We start from the raw sequence: 24,621 nt of genomic DNA on the forward strand, positions 1-24,621 counted from the left end.
GGATCTGGAATCATCTCCACATTCCCAGGAGATCTCCAACGTTGGAGCACTCGGATCAATTCCCCATTGGATCCCAATTGGATCTGGAATCACTTCCTCATTTGCAGGAGATCTCCCACGTTGGAGGACTCGGATCGATTCCTGTTGTATCCTGGTTGGATCCATTCCCTTCCCAAGAATCACCTCCAAATTCCCAGGAGATCTCCCACATTGGAGCACTTGGATCAATTCCCTGTTGGATCCCGCTTGGATCCATTCCCTTCCACATTGCCACAAATCTCCCTTATTGGAGGACTTAAATTGATTCCCCATTGGTCCTGATTGGATCTGGAACCATCTCCACATTCCCAGGAGATCTCCAACGTTGGAGGACTCGGATCAATTCCCCATTGGATCCTGCTTGGATCCATTCCCACAAATCCCAACAGCACCACTTTGGTCCATCCCAAATCCGTTTCCTGGCGCGATTCCCGGCCCTCCCTTCCCACCGTTCCGCGGGATGCGAAGCAGGGACGGCCCCGGGACGCGTCACGGGGACAGGTGGGGCCGGAACGCCCGCGGCCGGATCATCATCACCACCTTCCGCAGGGAATAATAATCCGTGTCCTTCCAGGAGTACCACACGATCCCATCCGGGCCCAGCATCTTGCGGTTCTTGATGGAATAGCGGCCGCCCTGGGGAGCGGAGAAAGGAGATCAGGAATGGTGAAAAAACCACACAAAAATACAAAAAAACCCCCAAAATATAAAAAAACCACACAAAAATACAAAAAAACCCCAAAATACAACAAAAAAACCCCAAAATACAACAAAACCACCCAAAATACGACAAAAAACCCTAAATACAACCAAAAAACCACAAAATACAACAAAATCCCCCACATACAACAAAACCACCCCAAAATACAACAAAAAACCCCCAAAATACAAAAAACCCCACCCCAAAATACAACACAACCACCCCAAAATACAACAAAAAAACCCAAAATAGAAACATATAAAAAACCCATAAAAGCACCAAATCAGTAAAAAAATTAATTAATTTGTTTTGATTCTTATGACTTTTTAAAAATTTCTGTTGCTTTTAATAAAATATTCTTTATACTCTTTAAAGTTTTAAATTGGCTTTAGCTTTCTCCTAATCCTACCTCATGACAAACATTAAATACATTATAATTATAATATAAAATAATATATAATGTCTTATAATAGTAATAAAAATTTACATTAATATTTATTACTTCTATATTTACAAGTAGTTTATATATTCCATATAATTTTATAATTTCATATAGTTATATATTTATATATAATATATGAATATATACTAATAGAATATATAAAATATTTATAATAATAATATACATTGTAATAATATAATAAAATAATAAAATATTATAATGTTTTATAACAATTTAAAGTATTAATATTATGATATTAATTTTATAACATTACTTGTATATTATTATAATAATACTGTTGTTATTATTATATGAAATAATATTATTAAAATAAAAATAATAATAGCAATAATAATAATAATGAGGATGATGATGATAACCCCACACCAAACCCACCACAAGCATTAGCACATTAAGAAATCTCAAAATAAAAAAACTAACTGAAAATTCCATTAAAATAATTAAATTAATGTTACTAAACAAAATTGCCAACCTAATTAAATGAAACTTAACTAGCAAAATTAAATTAATTTAGCATTAATTAAATTAATGAACCAAAACCTCTATAAATGGAAGACTTGGAAGCGTCTTTGGGATGGGATCATGGAAAAGCAACCTCTTAGAAATACGGGAGCAGGGTTGGAAATGCTGGGAACGGTTGGATTCAGCCCCGGAGAACTTTTCCAACCTCAACAATTCCAGAATGATCTCCTCGGGAATGAGAGATGGAACCAGCTGTGGCAGGGGAGGTTTGGTTGGATTGTGGTTGGATTTTGGGCAGATTTCACATTCCTGGATGGATTTGGGAGGACACGGATCAGTCATGGGATCGGAAATTCCGGGAATGGATGGATTCAGCCTTGGAAAAATTTTCCAACCTCAACAATTCCAGAATGATCTCCTCGGGAATGAGGGATGGGATCCAGAGGAGGTTTGGTTGGATTTTGGTTGGATTTTGGTTGGATTTCCTATTCCTGGATGGATTTGGGAGGACATGGATCAGTGGCAGGATTGGAAATATTGGGAATGGTTGGATTCATCCTCAGGGAACTTTCCCAACGTCAACAATTCCAGAATGATCTCCTCGGGAATGAGGGATGGGATCCAGAAGGGGTTTGGTTGGATTGTGGTTGGATTTTGGGCAGATTTCCCATTCCTGGATGGACTTGGGAGGACACAGATCAGTCATAGGATCGGAAATTCCGGGAATGGATGGATTCAGCCTTGGAAAATTTTTCCAGCCTCAACAATTCCAGAATGATCTCCTCGGGAATGAGGGATGGGATCCAGGGGAGGTTTGGTTGGATTTTGAGCAGATTTCCCATTCCTGGATGGATTTGGGAGGACACCGATCAGTGGCAGGATTCAAAATTCTGGGAATGCTTGGATTCAGCTCTGGAGAACTTCTCCAACCACAACAATTCCAGAATGATCTCCTTGGGAATGAGGAATGGGATTGAGCTGTGCCAGGGAAGGTTTGGTTGGATTTTGGTTGAATTTTGGTTGGATTTCCTATTCCTGGATGGATTTTGGAGGACACGGATCAGTGTCAGTATTGGAAATGCTGGGAATGGATGGATTCGTCCTCAGGGAACTTTTCCAACCTCAACAATTCCAGAATGATCTCCTCGGGAATGAGGGATGGGATCCAGAGGAGATTTGGTTGGATTGTGGTTGGATTTTGGGCAGATTTCCCATTCCTGGATGGACTTGGGAGGACACGGATCAGTCATAGGATCGGAAATTCCGGGAATGGATGGATTCAGCCTTGGAAAATTTTTCCAGCCTCAACAATTCCAGAATGATCTCCTCGGGAATGAGGGATGGGATTGAGCTGTGCCAGGGAAGGTTTGGTTGGATTTTGGTTGGATTTTGGTTGGATTTCCTATTCCTGGATGGATTTGGGAGGACATGGATCAGTGTCAGGATCAGAAATGCTGGAAATTCTTGGATTCACCCTCGAAAAACTTTTCCAACCTCAACAACCCCACAATTCTGGAATGATCTCCTTGGGAATGAGTAATGAGATCCAGCTGTGCCAGGGGAGGTTTGGTTGGATTTTGGTTGGATTTTGGGCAGATTTCCCATTCCTGGATGGATTTGGGAGGACACGGATCAGTGGCTGGATCAGAAATGTTGGGAATGGTTGGATTCAGCCTCGGAAAACTTTCCCAATCTCAACAATTCTGGAATCATCTCCCAGGGAAGGAGGAATGAGATCCAGCTGTGCCAGGGGAGGTTTGGTTGGGGTTTGGTTGGATTTTGGTTGGATTTGGGGCAGATTTCCCATTCCTGGGTGGATTTGGGAGGAAACTGATCAGTGGCAGGACCAGAAATGCCAGGAATGGTTGGATTCACCCTCAGAAAATTTTTCCAGCCTCAACAATTCCACAACTCCAGGAGCAACACCCTCCCTCCTCACATCCCACTTTTCCATAACTTCTATCCCTTTTTTGGGGGGGGAAAAATAATTCCCAAAATTCCCAAAAATTCCCTCCCGCCCTTCACCTTGTAGTAGACGCCGTTGAGGTTGGAGAAGAAGCACTGGTGGTACCACCAGCCCCCGTGGGAGATCTCGGCGCAGATATTCCCGGAATCCGGGGTGCTGAAGCTCCTCTTGTCGTGGTACCAGGCGAAGGAATCCTCCACGGTGCCGCTGAACCCGTCCACGTGCAGCCGGTAAAAGTTCTCCTCGTCCTCGATGCTGCCAAGGGGGGGAAAAACAAAGAGGAATTTTTCCTTGGGATTGCTGGAATTCTGTTGGAATTTTCATTTTCCGGCTTGGGGTATTGTATTTCCTTCTGTGGTCGGGAATTTGGGAATTTCGGGATGAAAATTCTGAATTTTTTGAATATTCTGAATTTTCTGAATATTCTGAAAACAAAGGATTTTTTTCCTGGAGATTGCTGGAATTCCGTCGGGATTTTAATTTTCCGTCCTGGGGTATTTTATTTCCTTCTGTGGTGGGGTATTTGAGAATTTTGAGTACCTTTGAGGAATTTTGAGCAATTTTTGGGTAAATTCCTCAAAATCTTTTGATTTTTGGGTACGGAGCTCAATAATTTGGGCTCAAAAAACGAGGGAGAATCCAGGGATTATCCATGGGATCCTACACCTCCTTTCTCCATGGATTTGGAATTTGGGCATGGCTGGGTGAGATCACATATTCCCCGATTCACATCCAACTTTTTCCCAATTTTTATCCCAAATCTGGGACGAAACCCAGGTGGGAAGGGAAGGAGAGACCCCGCTCAGCCCGGAAACCTCCCTGGACAGAATTCCTGCAGCCTGAGGATTGAAATCCCGGGAATTATCCCGGGTTTTACCTGAAGACCTGGTAGAAGGCGTGTTTGTGTTTGTTATTCCAATCTTCCAGGTCGATCCGTAGGGAATAATCCCCTTGGCTGGTCATCCTGTGGATGTTGTCGTTGCCCAGCCAGAATTCCCCGTTGAGGTCCCCGAATCCTTCCTTGTACTCGTTCCAGGTCCGGTTGAAATCCACGGATCCGTCCTGGCGCCTCTGGATCACGGTCCAGCCACCGCCTGCCGGGAAAATGGGAAAATCCAGGGAAAATCTGGAGAGTTCCAGGCAGATCCATCGGGCAAAAGTGGAGTTTGAATCCCTGGAGTTGTCCAGGAGAGCTGGAATTGATTTGGGATGAAGGATGGAGGGGCAGGAGGCAGGGAATGGCTTCCAGTGGGAAAGGGGAGCTTGGGATGGTGGGATCTTGGGAAGGGATTCCTGGCTGGGCTGGAATTCCCAGAGAATCCCTGGCAGTGTCCAGGGGTGGATTTGGAGCACCCTGGGATGGTGGGAAGTGTCCCTGGGCTGGGATTGAAGGTCCAGGGATCCCATCCCAAACCATTCCAGGATTCTGGGATCAAGGACGCTCAGGATTCATCCCGAGAGATTTTTATGGAATTCGGGGATGGAAAAGGGAAGGGAGACCCTTCCTGGAGCCCTGAATTCCCAGCGAATCCCTGGATCCCGAGATTCCCTCTCAAGGAGGAATTGGCATGGGGATGGATCCAACCCAGGAGAGCTGGAGAGGGATTTGGGAAAAGGGCCTGGAATGGCAGGACAGGGAATGGCTCCCACCATGGCCAGAGGGTCAGGATTTGGGGATTTTGGGATTGTGGGATTTTGGGAAGGAGTTCCTGGCTGGGCTGGAATTCCCAGAGAATCCCTGGGAATGTCCAAGGAAAAGCTGGATAACCCTGGCATAGTTGGAGATGTCAGGATTGGGACAGGATGAGATTTGAGGTCTTTTCCCACCCAAACCATTCCAGGATTTAGGATTCCCTACTCCTGCCGTGAACTCAATCCCGGAATATCCACATGAGACCCACCGGGATCATCCCTCCAACTGCAGCTCCAGGAATTCTCTGGGAATTCCAGACACCCCAAAATTCCCACCGGAGCATTTCCCAAACCCTCCGAGATCTCCCAAACCATCCCAGCCCCCAACCACCCCTGGAATCACCGGGATCCAACAACAACAACAACAACAACAACAACAACAACAACAACAACAACAAATCCCTCGGGAATTCCAACAACAACAACAACAACAACAACAACAACAACAAATCCCTCGGGAATTCCAACAACAACAACAACAACAACAACAACAACAACAAATCCCTCAGGAATTCCAACAACAACAACAACAACAATTCCCTCGGGAATTCCAGACCTTCCGTGTCCATCTCGCAGAGGACCTCGATGGGAATTCCGCGCACCGAGGGCAGGATGCTGTAAATCCCGGATCTCCGCAGCCCGTTGGAGTAGACGGAAGCGCAGTCGATGGGACAATTCCGGCCGTGTTTGATTTCTGGGAATGGGAGCAGGAAAAGATGCGGTTATGGATTTTGCCATAAATCTGGAAAAAGCTGGGAATAAAAAATTCCTGGATTTGGGGGTTTGGGAGTGAGGTTTTGGCAATGCGGGTCCGAGTTCCAATGGTCACTGGGGATTTTTCCGGAGTTTTACAGAGCTTAAAGGGGATTATTTGGGGGGAAAATCTGAAATTATTCCAGGGAGAATCATAAATTATTCCAAGCAAAATCTGAAATTATTCCAGGGAGAATCTGAAATTATTCCGGGCAGAATCTGAAATTATTCCCATGAGAATATCAAATTATTCCAGGAAAAATTCGAAATTATTCCTGAGAGAATCACAAATTATTCCAGGGAAAATGTGAAATTATTCCAGTAGAGATTTGGAATTATTCCAGGGAGAATCCCAAATTATTCCAATCAAAATCAGAAATTATTCCAGAGAAAATCTGAAATTATTCTAAGGAGAATCACAAATGATTCCAGGGAAAATGTGAAATTATTCCAGGGAGAATCACAAATTATTCCAGGAAAAATTTGAAATTATTTCAGGGAAAATCCAAAATTATCCTAGGGAGAATCCCAAATGATTCCAGGGAAAGTCCCAGATGATTCCAGGGAAAATCTTAAATTATTCCAGAGAAATTTGAAATTATTCCAGGGAAAATCTGAATTATTCAGGGGAGAATCCCAAATTATTACAGAGAGAATAACCAAAAACCTAGGAAAAAAAATTCAATAAAACCAGAGAAATCACAAGAAGTTGTTGGGTTTTTAAGTGGAAAAAATGAATTTTTATAGTAAAAACTCCACATTTCTGGTGATTTTTGTGGGTTTTTTGGATGGAAAACATTCCCAGGATTTGTGCAAACTCCAGGTGTGATCCTGAGTGCATCCCACACCTGGAACTGGAAAAGTTACAGAACCTCCCAAGGAACTGGGGTGGAGCGGGATTCCAGTCCCATTCCTGATCCCATTCCTGATCCCATTCCTGATCCCATTCCTGATCCCATTCCCAGTCCTATTCCTGATCCCATTCCCAATCCAATTCCCAATCCTATTCCTGATCCCATTCCTGATCCCATTCCCAATCCTATTCCTGATCCCATTCCCAATCCCATTCCTGATCCCATTCCCAATCCCATTCCCAATCCTATTCCTGATCCCATTCCCAATCCCATTCCTGATCCCATTCCCAATCCCATTCCCAATCCTATTCCTGATCCCATTCCCAATCCCATTCCTGATCCCATTCCCAATCCCATTCCCAATCCCATTCCCAATCCCATTCCTGATCCCATTCCCAATCCCATTCCTGATCGCATTCCCAATCCCATTCCCAATCCTATTCCTGATCCCATTCCCATTCCCATTCCTGATCCACTTCCCACCACCTGGATGCACTCTGTCTTCCTAAAAAAGAACCAAAAATGGACAAAAACAAAACAAAAATAAATTCACTAAACCCATAGAAATTGCAAAAAATTGTTGGGCTTTCATTGGAAAAAATGAATATTTTTATGGTAAAATCTCCAAATTTTTGGATTTTTGGGATGCCAAGATTCCCAGGATTTGTGCAAGCTCCAGGTGTGATCCTGAGCACCTCCCACACCCACAGAGCTGGAAAAGCTACAGAAGCCCCCACAGAAGCGGGATGGAGCAGGATCCCGATCCCATTCCTGATCCCATTCCCACCACCTGCATGCCACATCTCCTCCTAGAAAAGAACCAAAAATCCAGAAAAAAGAAATTGACTAAAACCACAGAAATTACAAAAACTTGTTGGGCTTTCATTGGAAAAATGGGGTTTTTTAATGGTAAAAATTCCATACTTTATGGTAAAGTCTCCACATTTTTGTAGGGTTTTTTGATGGAAAGGGATTTGGGCATTCCCAGGATTTGTGCAAACTCCAGGTGTTATCCTGAGCACCTCCCACATCCATGGAGCTGAAAAAGCTGCGGAAGCCCCCAATGAACCAGGATGGAGCAGAATCCTGATCCCATTCCCAATCCCATTCCCGACCCCATTCCCCATCCCATTCCTGATCCCATTCCCGACCCCAATCCTGATCCCATTCCCAGCCCCATTCCTGATCCCATTCCCATTCCCAATCCTATTCCCGATCCACTTCCCACCACCTGGATACCATCTGTCCTCCTAAAAAAGAACCGAAAATGGATAAAAAACAAAACAAAAAATTTCACTAAAACCACAGAAATTACAAAAACTCGTTGGATTTTTAAGTGGAAAAAATGATTTCTTTTTATCTTAAAAACTTCAAATTTTTGGAGAATTTTTTGTGGGTTTTTTGGATGCCAAGATTCCTGGAATTTGTGCAAACTCCAGGTGTGATCCTGAGGGCATCCCACACCTGGAACTGGAAAAGTTACAGAAACTCCCACAGAACTGGGATGGAGCGGGATCCCACTGTCATTCCCAACCCCATTCTGATCCCATTCCCCACCCCATTCCCAACCCATTCCCAATCCCATTCCCGATCCCATTCTCGATCCCATTCCCACCACCTGGATGTTGCATCTCCTCCTGGAAAAGAACCCAAAGCCTGGCCAAAAGAAAGGAAAAAAATAAACCACTAAAACCAGAGAAATTTTTTTTTAAATGTTGTGCTTTTAAGTGGAAAAAACCAATTTTTTTATAGTAAAAACTCCACATTTCCGGTGATTTTTGTGGGTTTTTTGGATGGAAAACATTCCCAGGATTTGTGCAGACTTCCAGGTGTGATCCTGAGCGCATTCCACACCTGGAACTGGAAAAGTTACAGAACCTCCCACGGAACTGGGGTGGAGCGGGATCCAAAGCACTTTTCCGGACACCATTCCCGACCCCATTCTCAGCCCCATTCCCTGCCCCATTCCCGGCCCCATCCCCATTCCCATCCCCATTCCCATTCCCATTCCCAGCCCCATTCCCAGCCCCATTCCCAGCCCCATTCCCTGCCCCATTCCCAGCCCCATTCCCTGCCCCATTCCCGGCCCCATCCCCATTCCCATTCCCAGCCCCATTCCCAGCCCCATTCCTGCTCCCACCTGGGTGCCGCATCTCCTCCTGGGCGCGGATGTCGGCGGCGTGGAGGCAGCTGGGGTTCCTCCAGGCCCAGTCGGCCAGCGCCGAGATGTTGTTGATCTGAGCCTGGATGTCGTAGAGCAGCGTGGCCTGGATGTGCTGCAGCGTGCTGGATTCCCGGGAATGCTGCTCCAGGTCCTGCAGCCTCTGGAGCAGGCTCTGGTTCTGCCCCGCCGCCTCCTCCTGCTGCCAGGGGGGAAAAAAACGGGATTGGGAATGATGGTGAGGTGGTGGGAGTGGTGGGTCAAAGATCCGAAGGGTTGGGGCTTCAATTCTCATGGTTGGGTGAGGAATTTTCATGGTTGAGGTTGGAATTCTCATGGTGGGGTGTGGAATTCTCATGGTTGAGGTTGGAATTCTCATGGTGGGTGTGGAATTCTCATGGTTGGGGTTGGAATTCTCATGGTGGGGTGTGGAATTCTCATGGTTGGGGTTGGAATTCTCATGGAGGCTCCCAACCAGATTGATGTTCCCAGGATTCCGTGAAGGGCAGGGAAGAGCAGGTTGGGGATGTGGGAGTGCTTTCCAAACCCTTTCATTGTTGGGATATTCCAGCTTGTCCCATTCCATGGGCAGGGACACCTTCAACCAACCCATGGTGCTCCGGCCTTTCCTTGGAAATTCCCAAGCATTCAAGGGGCAGCCATGGCCCCTCTGGGAATTCCAGCCCAGCCAGGAATCCCTTCCCAAGATCCCACCATCCCAAGCTCCCCTTTCCCACTGGAAGCCATTCCCTGGCTCCCTCCAGTCCTTGCCCAAATCCCAGCTCTCCTGGAGCCCCTTTGGCATTGGGAAGCGGCTCCAAGGATTCCCTGGATCCTTCCCTGATCCAGCTGCACATTCCCAGCCCTCCCAGCCTCTCCTCACCATGAGAATTTCAGCCCTGGATGCCCCTAAGGGAACATTCACATCCCTTTCCCTCCTTTTTTCCAGGAAAACCAGGCTCTGATCCCATGTAAAATCCATGATGGACCTGGCAGAAGATTCCCAGAGTGAATTCCAGAGGATGGACACCCCGATCCCACCTGGAATGTGCCGCTCTCTCCTTGTTCCCATTAGATGGCGGAGCAGGATTTATCCAGAAATTCCCAAATCCCACAGCAGCCTGGGAATCCCCTCCCGCTTCCCAATCCCTGCCTGGGTCTGGCAAAGGATCCACAGCACTTCCAAAGGTGGAGGAGATTCAATGGATAAAACTCAAAGGGATTTGGGATTGATTTTGAGGAAATTATCCCTGGAATCCAAGTTCCAACCCTGCCAAACTCCAGGAGCCGGAACTGCCCAGGGAAAAAATTCCATGGACACTTTTACTTGTGATCTCCAGGGCTTTGGGAATAGGATGGATCTACAACCCTTCAAAAGGTGGAGGAAGTTCCATGGATAAAACTCCAGGATTTGGGATTGATTTTGAAGAAATTACCCCTGGAATGCTCCTGATTCACCCATGGGGGCCACATTCAGGTGGGATCTCCAGGGCTTTGGGAATGAGATGGACCCACAGCCCTTGCCAAGAAGGACCAAAGGAGGAGATTCCACAGAAAAAACTCATGGATTTGGGATTGATTTTGCAGAAATTATCCCTGAAATGCAAGTTCCAACCCTGCCAAATTCCAGGAACCAAAAGCACCCATGGAATAAACCCGATGGACTCCACATCGACCTGGATCTCCAGGGCTTTGGGAACGGGACAGACTCACAGCTCCTGCTAAGAAGGATCAAAGGTGGAGCTTCCATGGATAAAACTCAAAGATTTGGGGTTGGTTTTGAGGAAATTATCCCTGGAATGCTCCTGATCCCAGTTCCAACACAGCCAAATTCAGGAAACTGGAAGCAACAATGGAAGATATCACATGGACATCACTTTTACTTGGGATCTCCAGGGCTTTGGGAATGGGATGGATCCACAGGCCTTCCAAAGGTGGAGGGGGTTCTGTGGATAAAACTCAAAGATTTGGGGCTGAAACTGGGAAAATTATCCCTGGAATGCTCCGGATCCAAGTTCTGACCCTACCAAGTTCTAGGAACTGGAAGCACCAATGGAAAAAATTCCATGGACACTTTTACTTGTGATCTCCAGGGCTTTGGGAATGGGATGGACCCACAGCTCTTCCACAAGTTAAAGAGATTCAATGGATAAAACTCAGGGATTTGGGACTAATTTTGGAGAAATTATCCCTGGAATCCAAGTCCTAACCCTGCCAAACTCCAGGAGCCGGAACCACCCACGGAACAAACCCCGCGGTCTCCACCCTCACCTGTACCTCCAGGGCTTTGGGAATGGGATGGAGCCACAGCCAAAGGTGGAGGAGATTCCATGGGTGAAACTCAAGGATTTGGGATTGATTTGGAGGCAATTATCCCTGGAATCCAAGTTCCAACCCTGCCAAGTTCCAGGAGCCGGAACCACCCACGGAACAAACCCCACGCTCTCCACCCTCACCTGGATCTCCAGGGCTTTGGGAATGGGATGGATCCACAGCCTTTCCAAGGTGGAGGAGATTCCATGGATAAAACTCAAAGATTTGGGATTGATTTTGAGGAAATTAACCCTTGAATCCAAGTTCCAACCGTGCCAAATTCCAAGAGCTGGAATTCTCCATGGGTAAAAAAAAAGCCATGGAGGACACATTGACCTGGATCTCCAGAGCTTTGGGAATGGGATGGATCTGCAACACTTAGTAAGGTGGAGGAGATTCCATGGGTGAAACTCAAGGATTTGGGATTGATTTGGAGGCAATTATTCCTGGAATCCAAGTTCCAACCCTGCCAAGTTCCAGGAGCCGGAACCACCCACAGAACAAACCCCACGGTCTCCACCCTCACCTGGATCTCCAGGGCTTTGGGAATGGGATGGATCCACACCCCTTAAAAAGTTGGAGGAGATTCCATGGATAAAACTCAAGGATTTATGGTTGATTTTTCAGAAATTATCCCTGGAATCCAAGTTCTGACCCTGCCAAACTCCAGGAACCAGAACCACCCAGGTAAATAAAACCCTCCCACGCTCTCCACCCTCACCTGGATCTCCAGGGCCTTGAGCCGGTGCCGGTGGTTGCGCAGCTCCTCCTGGAGCTCGGCGATGAGCTCGCGCAGCTCCAGGATCTGCTGCTTGCGCTCCTCGTTCTCGTGGAGCCAGTAGGAGACCTCGTCGGTGCAGCGGAACAGGTCCGGGCAGCGCTGCTCGTCGCCCTGCGGCAGCGTGGCCACGATGCGGCAGCGCCCGTCCGGCAGCACCTGGTTGCTGTACTCGCCGCACCGGATCAGCCCCGGAGATTCCCGGGGATCCTCGTGCTCCCGGTAGCCGGCGGGAAGGGATTTCTCCAGGGATCGGTGGAGGAGAGCGGCCAGGAGGAGGAGGAGGGAGAGCAAGGCGGATTTTACCGGCGGGAATTCCATCGGGCGCATCCGAGACGAGTCCGCGGTTCCTGGAAATTCAGATTTATTTCACACAATTCTGGAAAATTCAGAAATTCATTCCCACAATCCCAAAAAATGTGGATTTATTTCCCACAATGCTGGGAAATTTGGATTTATTTTCTACAATTCCGGAAAATTCAGATTTAATTCCCACAATCCCAAAAAATATGGATTTATTTCCCACAATGCTGGGAAATTTGGATTTATTTTCTACAATTCCGGAAAATTCAGAAATTCATTCCCACAATCCCCAAAAATGTGGATTTATTTCCCACAATGCTGGGAAATGTGAGTTTATTTCCCACAATTCACAAAAAATTCAGATTTAATTCCCACAATCCCAAGAAATGTGGATTTATTTCAGTCAATCCTGGGAAATTCAGATTTATTTCCTGAAATCCTAAGAAATGCGGATTTATCTCCCACAATCACGGGAAATGCAGATTTATTTTTCACAATCCCAAAAAATATGGATTTATTTCCCACAATGCTGGGAAATTTGGATTTATTTTCTACAATTCCGGAAAATTCAGATTTAATTCCCACAATCCCAAAAAATATGGATTTATTTCCCACAATGCTGGGAAATTTGGATTTATTTTCTACAATTCCGGAAAATTCAGAAATTAATTCCCACAATCCCAAAAAATATGGATTTATTTCCCACAATGCTGGGAAATTTGGATTTATTTTCTACAATTCCGGAAAATTCAGAAATTCATTCCCACAATCCCCAAAAATGTGGATTTATTTCCCACAATGCTGGGAAATGTGAGTTTATTTCCCACAATTCAAAAAAATTCAGATTTAATTCCCACAATCCCAAGAAATGTGGATTTATTTCTGTCAATCCTGGGAAATTCAGATTTATTTCCCAAAATCCTAAGAAATGCGGATTTATCTCCCACAATCACGGGAAATGCAGATTTATTTCCCACAATCCCAAAAAATGCAGATTTATATGCCAAAATCCCAGGAAATGTGGATTTATTTCCCACAATCTTCGGAAATCTAGATTTATTTCCCACAATCCTGAGAAATGTGGATTTATTTCTGTCAATCCTGGGAAATGCAGATTTGTCTCCCAACATCCCAGAAAATTCGGATTTATTTCGCACAGTCGTGGAAAATTCAGGTTTATTTCCCACAATTTTGGAAAATTCAGATTTATTTCCCAGAATCCTGGGAAATTCGGATTTATTTCCCACTATCCTGGGAAATTTATTTCCCACAATCCCCAAAAATGCGGATTTATATGCCAAAATCCAGGGAAATGCGGATTTATATCCCAGGATCCTGGGAAATTTAGATTTATTTCCCACAATCCTGGGAAATTTGTATTTATTCTGAGAATTGTGGAAAATATGGATTTTTTTCCCACAATCCTGAGGAAATGTGGATTTATTTCCCACAATGCTGGGAAATTCAGATTTATTTCCCACAATCTCAGAAAAATCAGATTTGTTTCCCACAATGTCGGGAAATTCCAATTTATTTCCCACAATCTCGGGATATGTGTATTTATTTCCCACAATCCGGGGAAATTCAGATTTATTTCCCAAAATCCTAAGAAATGAGGATTTATTTCCCACGATTTCGGGAAATTCAAATTTATTTTGAAAAATCCTGGAAAATGTGGATTTATTTCCCACAATCCCAGGAAATACAGATTTATTCCTACAATTTTGGGAAACTCAGATTTATTTCCCACAATCCTGGGAAATTCAGATTTGTTTTCTGCATTCCCAGAAAATTCAGATTCATTCCCCACAACCCCGGGAAATGTGGATTTATTTCCCACAATCCCCAAAAATGCAGATTTATATGCCAAAATCCTGGAAAATTCAGATTTATTTCCCACAATTTCGGGAAATGTGGATTTATTTCCCAAAATCCTGGGAAACTGGGATTTATTCCCCACAATCCCTAGAAATACGGATTTATTTCCCAGAATCACAGGAAATTCAGATTTTTTTCCCACAATCCCAAAAAATATGGATTTATTTCCCACAATCACAAGGAAATGCAGATTTATTTCCCACAATTTTGGGAAATTCAGATTTATATCCCACAATCTCGTGAAATTTGGATTTATTTCCCACAATCCTGGAAAATTCGGGTTTATTTCCCACAATCTTGGGAAATTCAGATTTAATTCCCACAATTGTAGGAAATGCAAGTTTAACTCCTACAATCACTGAAATTTAGGATTCATTTCCCACAATCCAGGGAAATGCAGATTTATTTCTCACAATTCTGAAAAATTCAGATTGAATTCCCACAATCCTGAGAAATGTGGATTTATTTCCCACAATCCCTGGGAAATGTGGATTTATTTCCATCAGTCTCGGGAAATTTGGATTTATTCCCCACAATCCTGGAAAATTCAGATTTAATTCCTACAATTGTAGTAAATGCAAATTTATTTCCTACAATCACTGAAAATGTGGATTTATTTCCCACAATCGCAGAAAATTCAGATTTAATTCCCACTATCCCAGAAAATGCGGATTTATTTCCCAAAATCCCAGGAAATTCGGATTTATTTCCCACAATTTCAGGAAATTTGGATTTATTCCCCACACTCCTAGAAAATTCAGATTTATTCCCCACAATTTTGGGAAATTCAGATTTGTTTCCCACAATCCCGGGAAATGCGGATTTATCTCCCAAAATCCCAGGGAATTCAGATTTATTTCCCAGAATTTCGGGAAATTCAGATTTGTTTCCCACAATCCCAGGAAATTCAGATTTATTTCCCAGAATTTCGGGAAATGCAGATTTATTTCCCACAATCCTGGTAAATTCAGATTTATGGGATTGGGGATCACGGACCTCTGGTCGGGATCTGATCCCGTGAAATTCCCAGCCGGGATTATTTGGGATCCTCTGCTGGAATTCCTTCCCTCCGGAGCAGTTTGGAGGGTGTGGAAATCAGGATAAGGTGAGTGAATTCTTGGGAATTCCCGAATTTTGGAATTCCAGACGCTTGGAATCAGGTGTGGGAAGGAGACGGCTTTCCCAAAATGGGTGTCCCGGAATTCCGGCGTTTCCTGGGAATGGGAATCAGAGCAAGAAGATGGAAGGTGGAAAAATTTTTGGGAGCAACATCCAGAGGTGCTGCCAAAACTCCTGGATCCTTCCAGGCATTCCCAAAGAAATAGGGCATGGATTGGATCCCACTAAAATTCCCTGTCCCGTTCCAGACATTCCCAAGGTTCCAGGATTAATGGATTAGAACCCCCTCAAAATTCCCAATCCCGTTCCAGCTATTCCCAGGAAAAAAGGGCACGGATTGGACGCCCCCATCCCAACATTCCCAATTCCATTCCAGCCATTCCCAAGGATTCAAGATTCATGGATCGGACCCCAATCAAAATTCCCCATCTCTTTCCATCCATTCCCAAGGATTCAGGATTCATGGATTTAACCCCTCCCAACATTCCCAATCCCATTCCAACATTCCCAAGGATCCAGGATGTGGATCAGACCCTTCCCAGCATTCCCCATCCCACTCCAGCCATTCCCAAGGATTCAGGACATGGATCAAACCCTTCCCAACATTCCCTATCCCATTCCAGCCATTCCCAAGGATTCCCCCCATGGATCAAACCCTTCCCAACATTTCCTATCCCATTCCAGCCATTCCCAAGGATTCAGAACATGGATCAAACCCTTCCCAACATTCCCTATCCCATTCCAGCCATTCCTGGGGAGATCCATGGATCAGATCCCTCCCAACATTCCCGATCCAATTCCAACATTCCCAAGGATTCAGAATTCATGGATCAGACCCCTCCCAAGATTCCAAATCCCACTCCAGCCATTCCCAAGGATTCAGGATGTGGATCAGACCCATCCCAACATTCTCAATCCCATTCCATCCATTCCCAAGGTTCCAGGATTAATGGATTAGATCCCCTCAAAATTCCCAATCCCATTCCAGCCATTCCCAAGGATCCAGCATTCATGGGTCAGACCCCTCCATCCCAACATTCCCAACCCCATTCCAGCCATTCTCAAGGATTCAGAATTCATGGTTCAGACCCTTCCTCAAAATTCCCAATCCCATTCCAGCCATTCCCAAGGATTCAGGACACGGATTTAACCCCTCCCAACATTCCCAATCCCATTCCAGCCGTTCCCAAGGATTCAGGATTCATGAATTAGATGATTCCCAACATTCCCAATCCCACTCCAGTCATTCCCAAGGATTCAGGGTACGGATCAAACCCCCCCCATCATTCCCAATCCCATTCTAACCATTCCCACGGATTCAGGACATGGATCAGACCCTTCCAAACATTCCCGATCCCATTCCAGCTATTCCCAAGGATTCGGCACCCCTCCCAAAATTCCTAATCCCACTCCATCCATTCCCAAGGATTCAGGATTCATGGATTAGAGGCTTCCCAACATTCCCAATCCCATTCCAGCCATTCCCAAGGATTCAGGATTCATGGATTAGACCCCCCTCAAAATTCCCAATCCCATTCCAGCCATTCCCAAGGACGCAAGGATTTAACCCCTCCCAACATTCGGAATCCCACTCCAGCCATTCCCAAGGATTCAGAATTCAGGCATCCAACCCTTCCCAACATTCCCAATCCCATTCCAGCCATTCCCGAAGATTCAGGATGGGGATTTAATCCCTCCCAACATTCCAAATCCCATTCCAGCCATTCCCAAGGGTTCAGGAATCATGGATCAGACCCCTCCCAACATTCCAAATCCCACTCCAGCCATTCTCAAGAATTCTGGATTCAGGCATCAGACCCCTCCAACATTTCCACCCCATTCCAGCCATTCCCAAGATTCAGGAGACGGATTTAACCCCTCCCAACATTCCAAATCCCATTCCAACCATTCCCTAGGATTCAGAATTCGTGGATCAGAGCCCTCCCAACATTCCCAATCCCATTCCAGCCCTTCCCAAGAATTCACCCCCTGGATTAATCCCCTCCCAACATTCCCAAGGATCCAGGACACAGAATTTAACCCCTCCCACCATTCCCTCCGTCTTTTCCTGACCTTTCTCCGGATTAAAACCACTGATACGAAACGGGACTCCCCCACAACTCCCACAAATCCCAAAACTCCCCCCAAAATCCCCCAAATCCCAGAACTTCCATAAATTCCCGACCCACCTCGGTCTCTCCGGGCCCGTCCAGCGCCGGGGTCCGGCGCGGTGCCGGCGGCGAGCGGAGGCCACGGGATCCTTGATTCCCGCTGATCCTCTCAGGGCTCTAAAAATAGGGATGGGCGAGGCGCCGGCGGGCAGGAGGATCCCGGGAGCCCCGGCCTGACCCTCCCAGCCCCCCCCGGGATTATCCCGGAGCCTCCGGAATATCGGGAAAATCGCGGAGCTCGGAGCGGGGCGGGCTCGGGGCCGGTGCGGAGCTGCCCCCGCTGCCGGCGATGAATTATTCAGCAGCGGGGCCGCCCCTTCCCCCCCTCCTTCCTCCCTCCTTCCTCCCCTTCTCCTCCCCTTCCTTCCCTCCTCTCTTCTCTTTTTTCTTTTTCTTTCTTTTTCTTTTTCTTTTTCTTTTTCTTTTTCTTTTTCTTTTCTTTCCTATCCTTTCCTTTCTTCCCTTCCCTTCCCTTCCCTTCCCTTCCCTTCCCTTCCCTTCCCTTCCCTTCCCTTCCCTTCCCTTCCCTTCCCTTCCCTTCCCTTCCCTTCCCTTCCCTTCCCTTCCCTTCCCTTCCCTTCCCTTCCCTTCCCTTCCCTTCCCTTCCCTTCCCTTCCCTTCCCTTCCCTTCCCTTCCCTTCCCTTCCCTTCCCTTCCCTTCCCTTCCCTTCCCTTCCCTTCCCTTCCCTTCCCTTCCCTTCCCTTCCCTTCCCTTCCCTTCCCTTCCCTTCCCTTCCCTTCCCTTCCCTTCCCTTCCCTTTTCCATTTTTTCTCCCTTTCTCCCCTTTTTTCCCCTTTTCCCTTTCCCTTTCCCCTTTTTCTCCATTTTCCCTTTTTCCCTTTTCCATTTTCCCTTTTCTCCATTTTTCCCTTTTCCCCTTTTCTCCTTTTCCATTTTTCCTGTTTCCCCCCTTTCCCCCCTTTCTGCCTTTCCCCCCTTTCTGCCTTTCCCCCCTTTCTGCCTTTCCCCCTTTTCCCCTTTTCCCCCTTTTCCCCCTTTCCCCCCTTTTTTCCCATTTTCCTTTTCCCTCAGTATTCCCTTTTCATGCTTTCCCCCCTTCCCCATTTTCCCCCTTTCCCCCCTTTTCCCCCTTTTCTCTGTTCCATTTCCCCCCTTTTTCTCCTTTTTCCCTCAGTTTTCCCTTTTCCACTTTTTTCCCCTTTTCCCTCAGTTTTCCCTTTCCCTTTTCTCCTTTTCCCCCTTTCTTCTTTTCTCCCTTTTCTTCTTTTCCCCTTTCCCCACCCTTTTCCCATTTTCCTCTTTTTCTGCTTTTCCCCTCCTTTCCCCTTTTCCCCCTTTTTTCCCCTTTCACCTTTTTCCCTTCCCCCCTTTTTCCCCTTTCCCCCCCTTTTCTCTTTTTCTCCTTTTCCCCCCGTTTTCCCCCTTTCCCCCTTCCCCATTTTCCCTCTTTTCCCCTTTTTCCCCTTTTCCATTTCCCCCCTTTTTCTCCGTTTTTCCCTTTTCCCCCATTTCCCCCTTTTTTTCCCATTTTCTGCCTTTCCCCATTTCCCATTTTCCCTTTTTTATCCTTTTTACCGTTTCTCCTTTTCTCCTTTTTCCCTTTTCCTCTTTTTGCCCTTCTCCCCGTTTTCCCCCTTTCCCCCTTTTCTCCTTTTCCCTTTTCCCCTCTTTTCTCCATTTTCCTCCTTTCCCTCCTTTTCCCTCCTTTTCCTTTTTCCCCTTTGCCCCACTCCTTCTCCTTTTCCCCCTTTCCCCTTTTCTCCTTTTCTTCTTTTCCCCTTTTCTCCCCTTTCCCTTGTTTTCCTCTTTCCCTTTTTCTGTTTCCCCCCTTTTCCCTTTCCCCCTTTTCCCGCTTTTTCCTTCTTTTCCCCCTTTTCCCTTTTCTGTTTTTCTCCTTTTTCTCCTTTTCCCTTTTTCTCCTTTTTCCCCCTTTCCTTTTTTCCCCTTTTCCCCTTTTCCCCTTTTCCCCTTTTCCCCTTTTCCCCTTTTCCCCTTTTCCCTTTCCAGCTGCGGGAATTTGGGAGTGGGGAAACTGAGGCAGAGCTCCACGGGATCCCGCTGTTCCCAAAAAACCCCAGGAATGTCCCAGAGGAGCCAAAAAAGGAAAGACAAGGAGGAAAAGGAGGAAAGAACGGAAAGGTGGAAAAGAAGGAGGAAAAAAGAAATCGGCAAAAACAAAAAAAAAATTAAAAATAAGAAGAAAAACTTGGGAAAAAAAAAAAAAAAAAAAAACAGGGAAGAGGAGGAAAATGAAGGAAAACCCAGGATGGATCTGGGAATTCTTTGGGATCTTTAATGGGAAGTGTGGAATTTCGGAGCCCTCCCAGACCAGGATCTGATCCCAAAGTTCCTTTTGGGCCTCAGGGATGCTCCCACCTGGATCGGGCGATCCCAAATCCTCCTTTGGGTCCGGACCCGCTCCCAGCTCAAACCCGAGACTCCCAGGGAGGAATTTTCCGTTTTTTCCAGGGATTTCTCCCACTCCCGGGATCGCTCGGCAGCTCCTCCCGATCCAGTCCTTTAGAGGGCAGCAAGAGCTCGGGAATTGCGTCCCTGGGAGCTCCCGAGGGAGGAATTCCTGCCCAAAATCCCAAAATCCCCCCCAGCCCTGCCCGCTGGCACGGGGGGTTCCATTCCCGGTGTCCCGGCATTCCAGGATTCCCTGTTCGGGTGGGATTGGAGATCCTGGGAAAAGGGCGAGGCTGGAATGTCGGGATGGAGCGGGGATTGTGGGCAGAAATCATGGAAAGGAAGAGTTTTAAATGGAAAAGTTTGGGATTTTGGGAAGGAATGGAATTTTCTCTGGGAATTCCAGCCAGAGGATTCCATTCTCTTCCCAAAGAAAGGAAGGAATGGCATTGTCTGGCTGTAATTCAGAAGAATCCATAGAAAATTTGGAGCGCCCTGGGTTTGTGGAAGTGTCGGGGTTGGAATGGGATGGGATTGAAGGTCCCTTCCCACTGAATCCCATTCCAGAATTCCACTAAATTCCCAAATCCCAGATTTTGGCCCTCCAGGATGGAACTGTCCTCTCGAGGATCCACATTCCCGGTGTCCCGGCATTCCAGGATTCCCTGTTCAGGTGGGATTGGAGATCCCGGGGAAAGGGCGAGGCTGGAATGTCGGGATGGAGCGGGGATTGTGGGCAGAAATCATGGAAAGGAAATGTTTTAAATGGAAAAATTTGGGATTTTGGGAAGGAATTCCTGGCTGGGCTGGAATTCCCAGAGAATCACTGGGAGTGTCCATGGAAAAATTGGAGCACCCTGGGATTGTGGAAGCATCAGGGTTGGAACGGGATGGGATTGAAGGTCCCTTCCCACCCAACCCCTTCCAGAATTCCACGAAATTTGCAAATCCCAGGTTTTGGCCCTCCAGGATGGAATTGTCTCCTCAAGGATCCACATTCCCAGGAAAAGGGAAAAGGAACAAATTCCCTGTGGAGCTCTCGGAGCTCTCAGAGCTCTTCTCCCACCAAAACAGTTCCATGATTCCACGAGGTTTTCCCGGATAATTCTGATGGAATCTCTTCAGATCCCTGGATTTTAACAAAACCCTCAGGAACTGTTGCCAGATTCCTTTGGCACAGCTCAGAATTCCCCCTCTGGGCTCTTTTTTTTGGGACACAGGATCACGTTTCCCGTTTCATGGATCTCTCCATCCGCCTTTGAAGTCCCCGGCAGGTGATGGATGCCGGTGACGTCAGCAGGAAAAAGCTGGAAAAATCCCAAGGAAAAACTCTCTTTGATTGCAGGGATGATGAGGAACAATTCCGTTTGTTTGTTTGTTTGTTTGTTTGTTGTCATAAATCAGCCAGGAATGAGCTGTGGGAACTGCAAATCCCGGCAGGAATTCTGCAAAGGCCTTGGATGCTCCTGGGATGAGCAGGAGGGACGGATCCCAACATGAAGGGATGGGTTTGGTGGGACGGGACCTCAAATCCCAAACCATTCCAAGGGCAGGGACAATTCTCACTATCCCAGAATCCCATCCAGCTTTTCCTTGGATGCTTCCAGGGATCCAGGGATTCTCTGGGAATTCCAGCCCAGCCAGGAATCCCTCCCCAAGATCCCACCATCCCAAGCTCCCCTTTCCCACTGGAAGCCATTCCCTGCCTCCTGCCCTTCCAGCCCTTGCCCAAATCCCAGCTCTCCTGGAGCCCCTTTGGGATGGGGAAGCGGCTCCAAGGATTCCCTGGATCCTATTTTTTTTTTTTTCCCCTTGGGGCCCCATCCCAAAGTCTTTCTCTGCTGGGACAGAATTCCAGCCTGGAGCAGCTTCAGAGGATCCTGGAATGATTTGGGTGGGAAGGGACCTTCAATCCCATCCCATTCCATGGACACCTCCATGATCCCAGGGTGCTCCAAACTTTCCTTGGGAATGGGAGGGGAAAACAGGTGGGAAAAAGAGGGGGAAAGAGGTGGAAAGAGAAGGGAAAAGGCTTGGAAAAGGAGGGGAAAAGAGGTGGAAAAGGTGGAAAAAGAGGTGGAAAAAGAGGGGAAAATAGGTGGAAAAAAAAAGAGGAGAAAAAGGATGGAAAAGGGGGGAAAAGAGGTGGAAAAAGAAGGGAAAAGAGGTGGAAAAGGGGGGAGATTAAGTGGAAAAGGAGGGAAAAGAGGTGGGAAAAAGAAGGAGAAAGAGGTGGACAAAAGAGAGAAAAGAGTTGGAAAAAGAGGGAAAAGAGGGGGAAAAGGAGGGGGAAAGAGGGGGGAAAGAGGGGGAAAAGAGGTGGAAAGAGAAGGGAAAAGAGGTGGAAAAAAGTAGGGAAAAGATGTGGGAAAACGGTGGAAAGAGGTGGAAAGAGAAGGGAAAAGAGGTAGAAAATGAGGGGGAAAGAGGTGGAAAAAAGATGAGGAAAAGATGTGGAAAAAGGGGAAAAGAGGTGGAAAAAGAGAGGGAAAGAGTTGGGAAAATAGGAGGAAAGAGGTGGGGAAAAGGAGGTGGAAAAAGAAGGGAAAAGAGGTGGAAAAAGAGGGAGAAAGAGGTGGAAAAGGAGGGAAAAGAGGTAAAAAAAGCAAGGAAAAGAGGTAGAAAAGGAGGGAAAAGAGGTGGAAAAACAGGAGGAAAGAGGTGGGGAAAAGAGGTGGAAAGAGAAGGGAAAAGAAGTGGGGAAAAGAGGGGGAAAAGAGGTTGCCAGGGATTCTCCAGGAATTCCATCCCAGCCCCTCCCCACCCTCCCAGCCAGGAATTCCTTCCCAAAATCCCACCCCCAGCTCCTCTCCAGCCATCCCCCGGCTCTGTATCGCAGAGGATTTGGGCCGGGATCAAGGACGGAGAATCCCCCTGGAAAACCCTTGCAGGCTGTGCCCAGCTGCTCCCCGGGAGTGCCAGTGGGTGGAATTAAGGGAATTGCCGTGTCCTGCTTTCCCCTGATCCCTCTAATCCCCGTAATTACACCTTGGAAATGGCCGATGGCAACTTCCAGAGCCTTCCTGGCCATTCCCAGCTCCAGGCCGGGCTCATTCCCGGCGGGATTCGGGCACATCCTCGTTCCCAGTTTATCCCAGTTCCTTCCCGGGGCTGGGATTGGGATCTCCCGTATCCAGCTGTGAGCAACATCTGTGCCCCACCCTCCCCACTGCTTCTGGGGGGGAATAATTAATTAAAGCCGCTCATTAATTTGTCCTTGAGGCTGATCCCTGCCCGGGATGGGATCCAGAGAGGGGCACAATTCCATGGCACAGTTCCATGGGCAAGGCCCCTGGGACCGCAGGGGATTTTGGGGTCACATTCCTGCCCTTTTACAGCTCTTTTATCATCATTTTTGAACCTTTGAGAACTCCCACGAGCATCTCAGTTTGTCTCTTTTATCAGCATTTTATTTCCTTTTATAAAAAAGGAATTTTTAAAAGGTTTAACAAAATTTTAATATTTAAAAAGAGTTTAATTTTTTTAGAGGAATTTTTATTTAAAAAGGAAATTTTAATTCTTTTTTTTTTATCTCTTATCACCTCCCTGTCAAAACCCATCAACCCTCCTCTCACACCTCTCTTACTACTTTTTTTACACCATTTTTACTTTTATTTTTACACCTTTTTAACCCCCTTTTACACCTCTTTGACTCTTTTTTCACACTTTTTTTTACACTTTCTTCCCTTCTTTTATATAATTTTTAGTCCTCTTTTTAAACCTTTTTGCTCCCCTTTTACAACTCTTTTGCCCTCGGTTTACACCACTTTTACTCCTCTTTTTAAACCTTTTTACTCCCCTTTTGCAACCTCTTTTACTCTCAGTTCACACCTCTTTTATCATAGTTTCATTTACCTCTGTTATCATAGTTTTATTTCCTTTTTTATCTCTCATCACCCTCCTTTTACACCTCTTTTCTCCTCCTTTTCCACCTCTTCTCCTCTCCCTTTCCCAAGGAAAGTTTGGAGCGCCCTGGGATCCTAGAGGTTTCCATGGAATGGGATGGGATTGAAGGTCCCTTCCCACCCAAACCATTCCAGGACCCTCTGGAGCTGCTGAGATGGATCCAGGCTGGGGTTCCCAGCAGGCAAATCCCATGGGATGCAGCTCTGAAGGACCAAAGCTCAAAAAAATAGGATCCAGGGAATCCTTGGAGCCGCTTCCCATCCCCAAGGGGCTCCAGGAGAGCTGGAATTTGGGCAAGGGCTGGAAGGGGGAGGCAGGGAATGGCTTCCCACTGGGAAAGGGGAGCTTGGGATGGTGGGATCTTGGGAAGGGATTCTTCCCCTGTGGGTGACCTGTATTGGGAATGTTGGGGTCGGATAACGTGGATTGGGAAGGTTCAGAATGGAAGACGTAGATTGGGAACATTGGGGCTGGTGACATGGTTGGGAATTTTGGGTTGGGTGACATGGATTGGGAATGTTCAGGTTGGTGACATGGATTGGGAATTTTGGGTTGGGTGACATGGATTGGGAAATTTGGGTTGGGCAACGTGGATTGGGAGTGTTGGGGTTGGATAACATGGATTGGGAAGGTTCAGTCTAGAAGAAGTAGATTGGGAATGTTGGGATTGGTGATGTAGATTGGGAATATTC

The 24,621-nt window shown here is 46.6% G+C and overlaps 1 protein-coding gene across 1 annotated transcript; it reads right to left on the bottom strand.

The window, feature by feature from the left end:
- Window positions 1–528: 528 nt before the first annotated feature.
- LOC132070710 (fibrinogen-like protein 1) lies at window positions 529–12,502 on the bottom strand. Its single transcript, XM_059467696.1, has 6 exons — window positions 12,125–12,502; window positions 9,070–9,292; window positions 5,879–6,016; window positions 4,508–4,724; window positions 3,690–3,885; window positions 529–675 (listed from the first exon to the last, which is right to left on the bottom strand). Exons 1-6 carry the CDS (start codon window positions 12,500–12,502, stop codon window positions 529–531), a joined length of 1,299 nt encoding a protein of 432 aa, XP_059323679.1.
- Window positions 12,503–24,621: the final 12,119 nt, after the last annotated feature.

This window comes from Ammospiza nelsoni, chromosome 3 (assembly GCF_027579445.1).
Source record: "Ammospiza nelsoni isolate bAmmNel1 chromosome 3, bAmmNel1.pri, whole genome shotgun sequence".
In the NCBI taxonomy this organism is placed as follows: domain Eukaryota; kingdom Metazoa; phylum Chordata; class Aves; order Passeriformes; family Passerellidae; genus Ammospiza; species Ammospiza nelsoni.

Excerpts from the sequence above, each read along its gene's own strand:
- LOC132070710 (XM_059467696.1), bottom strand. The coding sequence starts at position 12,502 with ATGGAATTCCCGCCGGTAAAATCCGCCTTGCTCTCCCTCCTCCTCCTC. Across the intron at positions 4,725-5,878 it reads CTGCGAGATGGACACGGAAG|GCGGTGGCTGGACCGTGATC; the intron begins GTCTGGAATTCC and ends TTTTCCCGGCAG. Across the intron at positions 676-3,689 it reads TCAACGGCGTCTACTACAAG|GGCGGCCGCTATTCCATCAA; the intron begins GTGAAGGGCGGG and ends TCCGCTCCCCAG.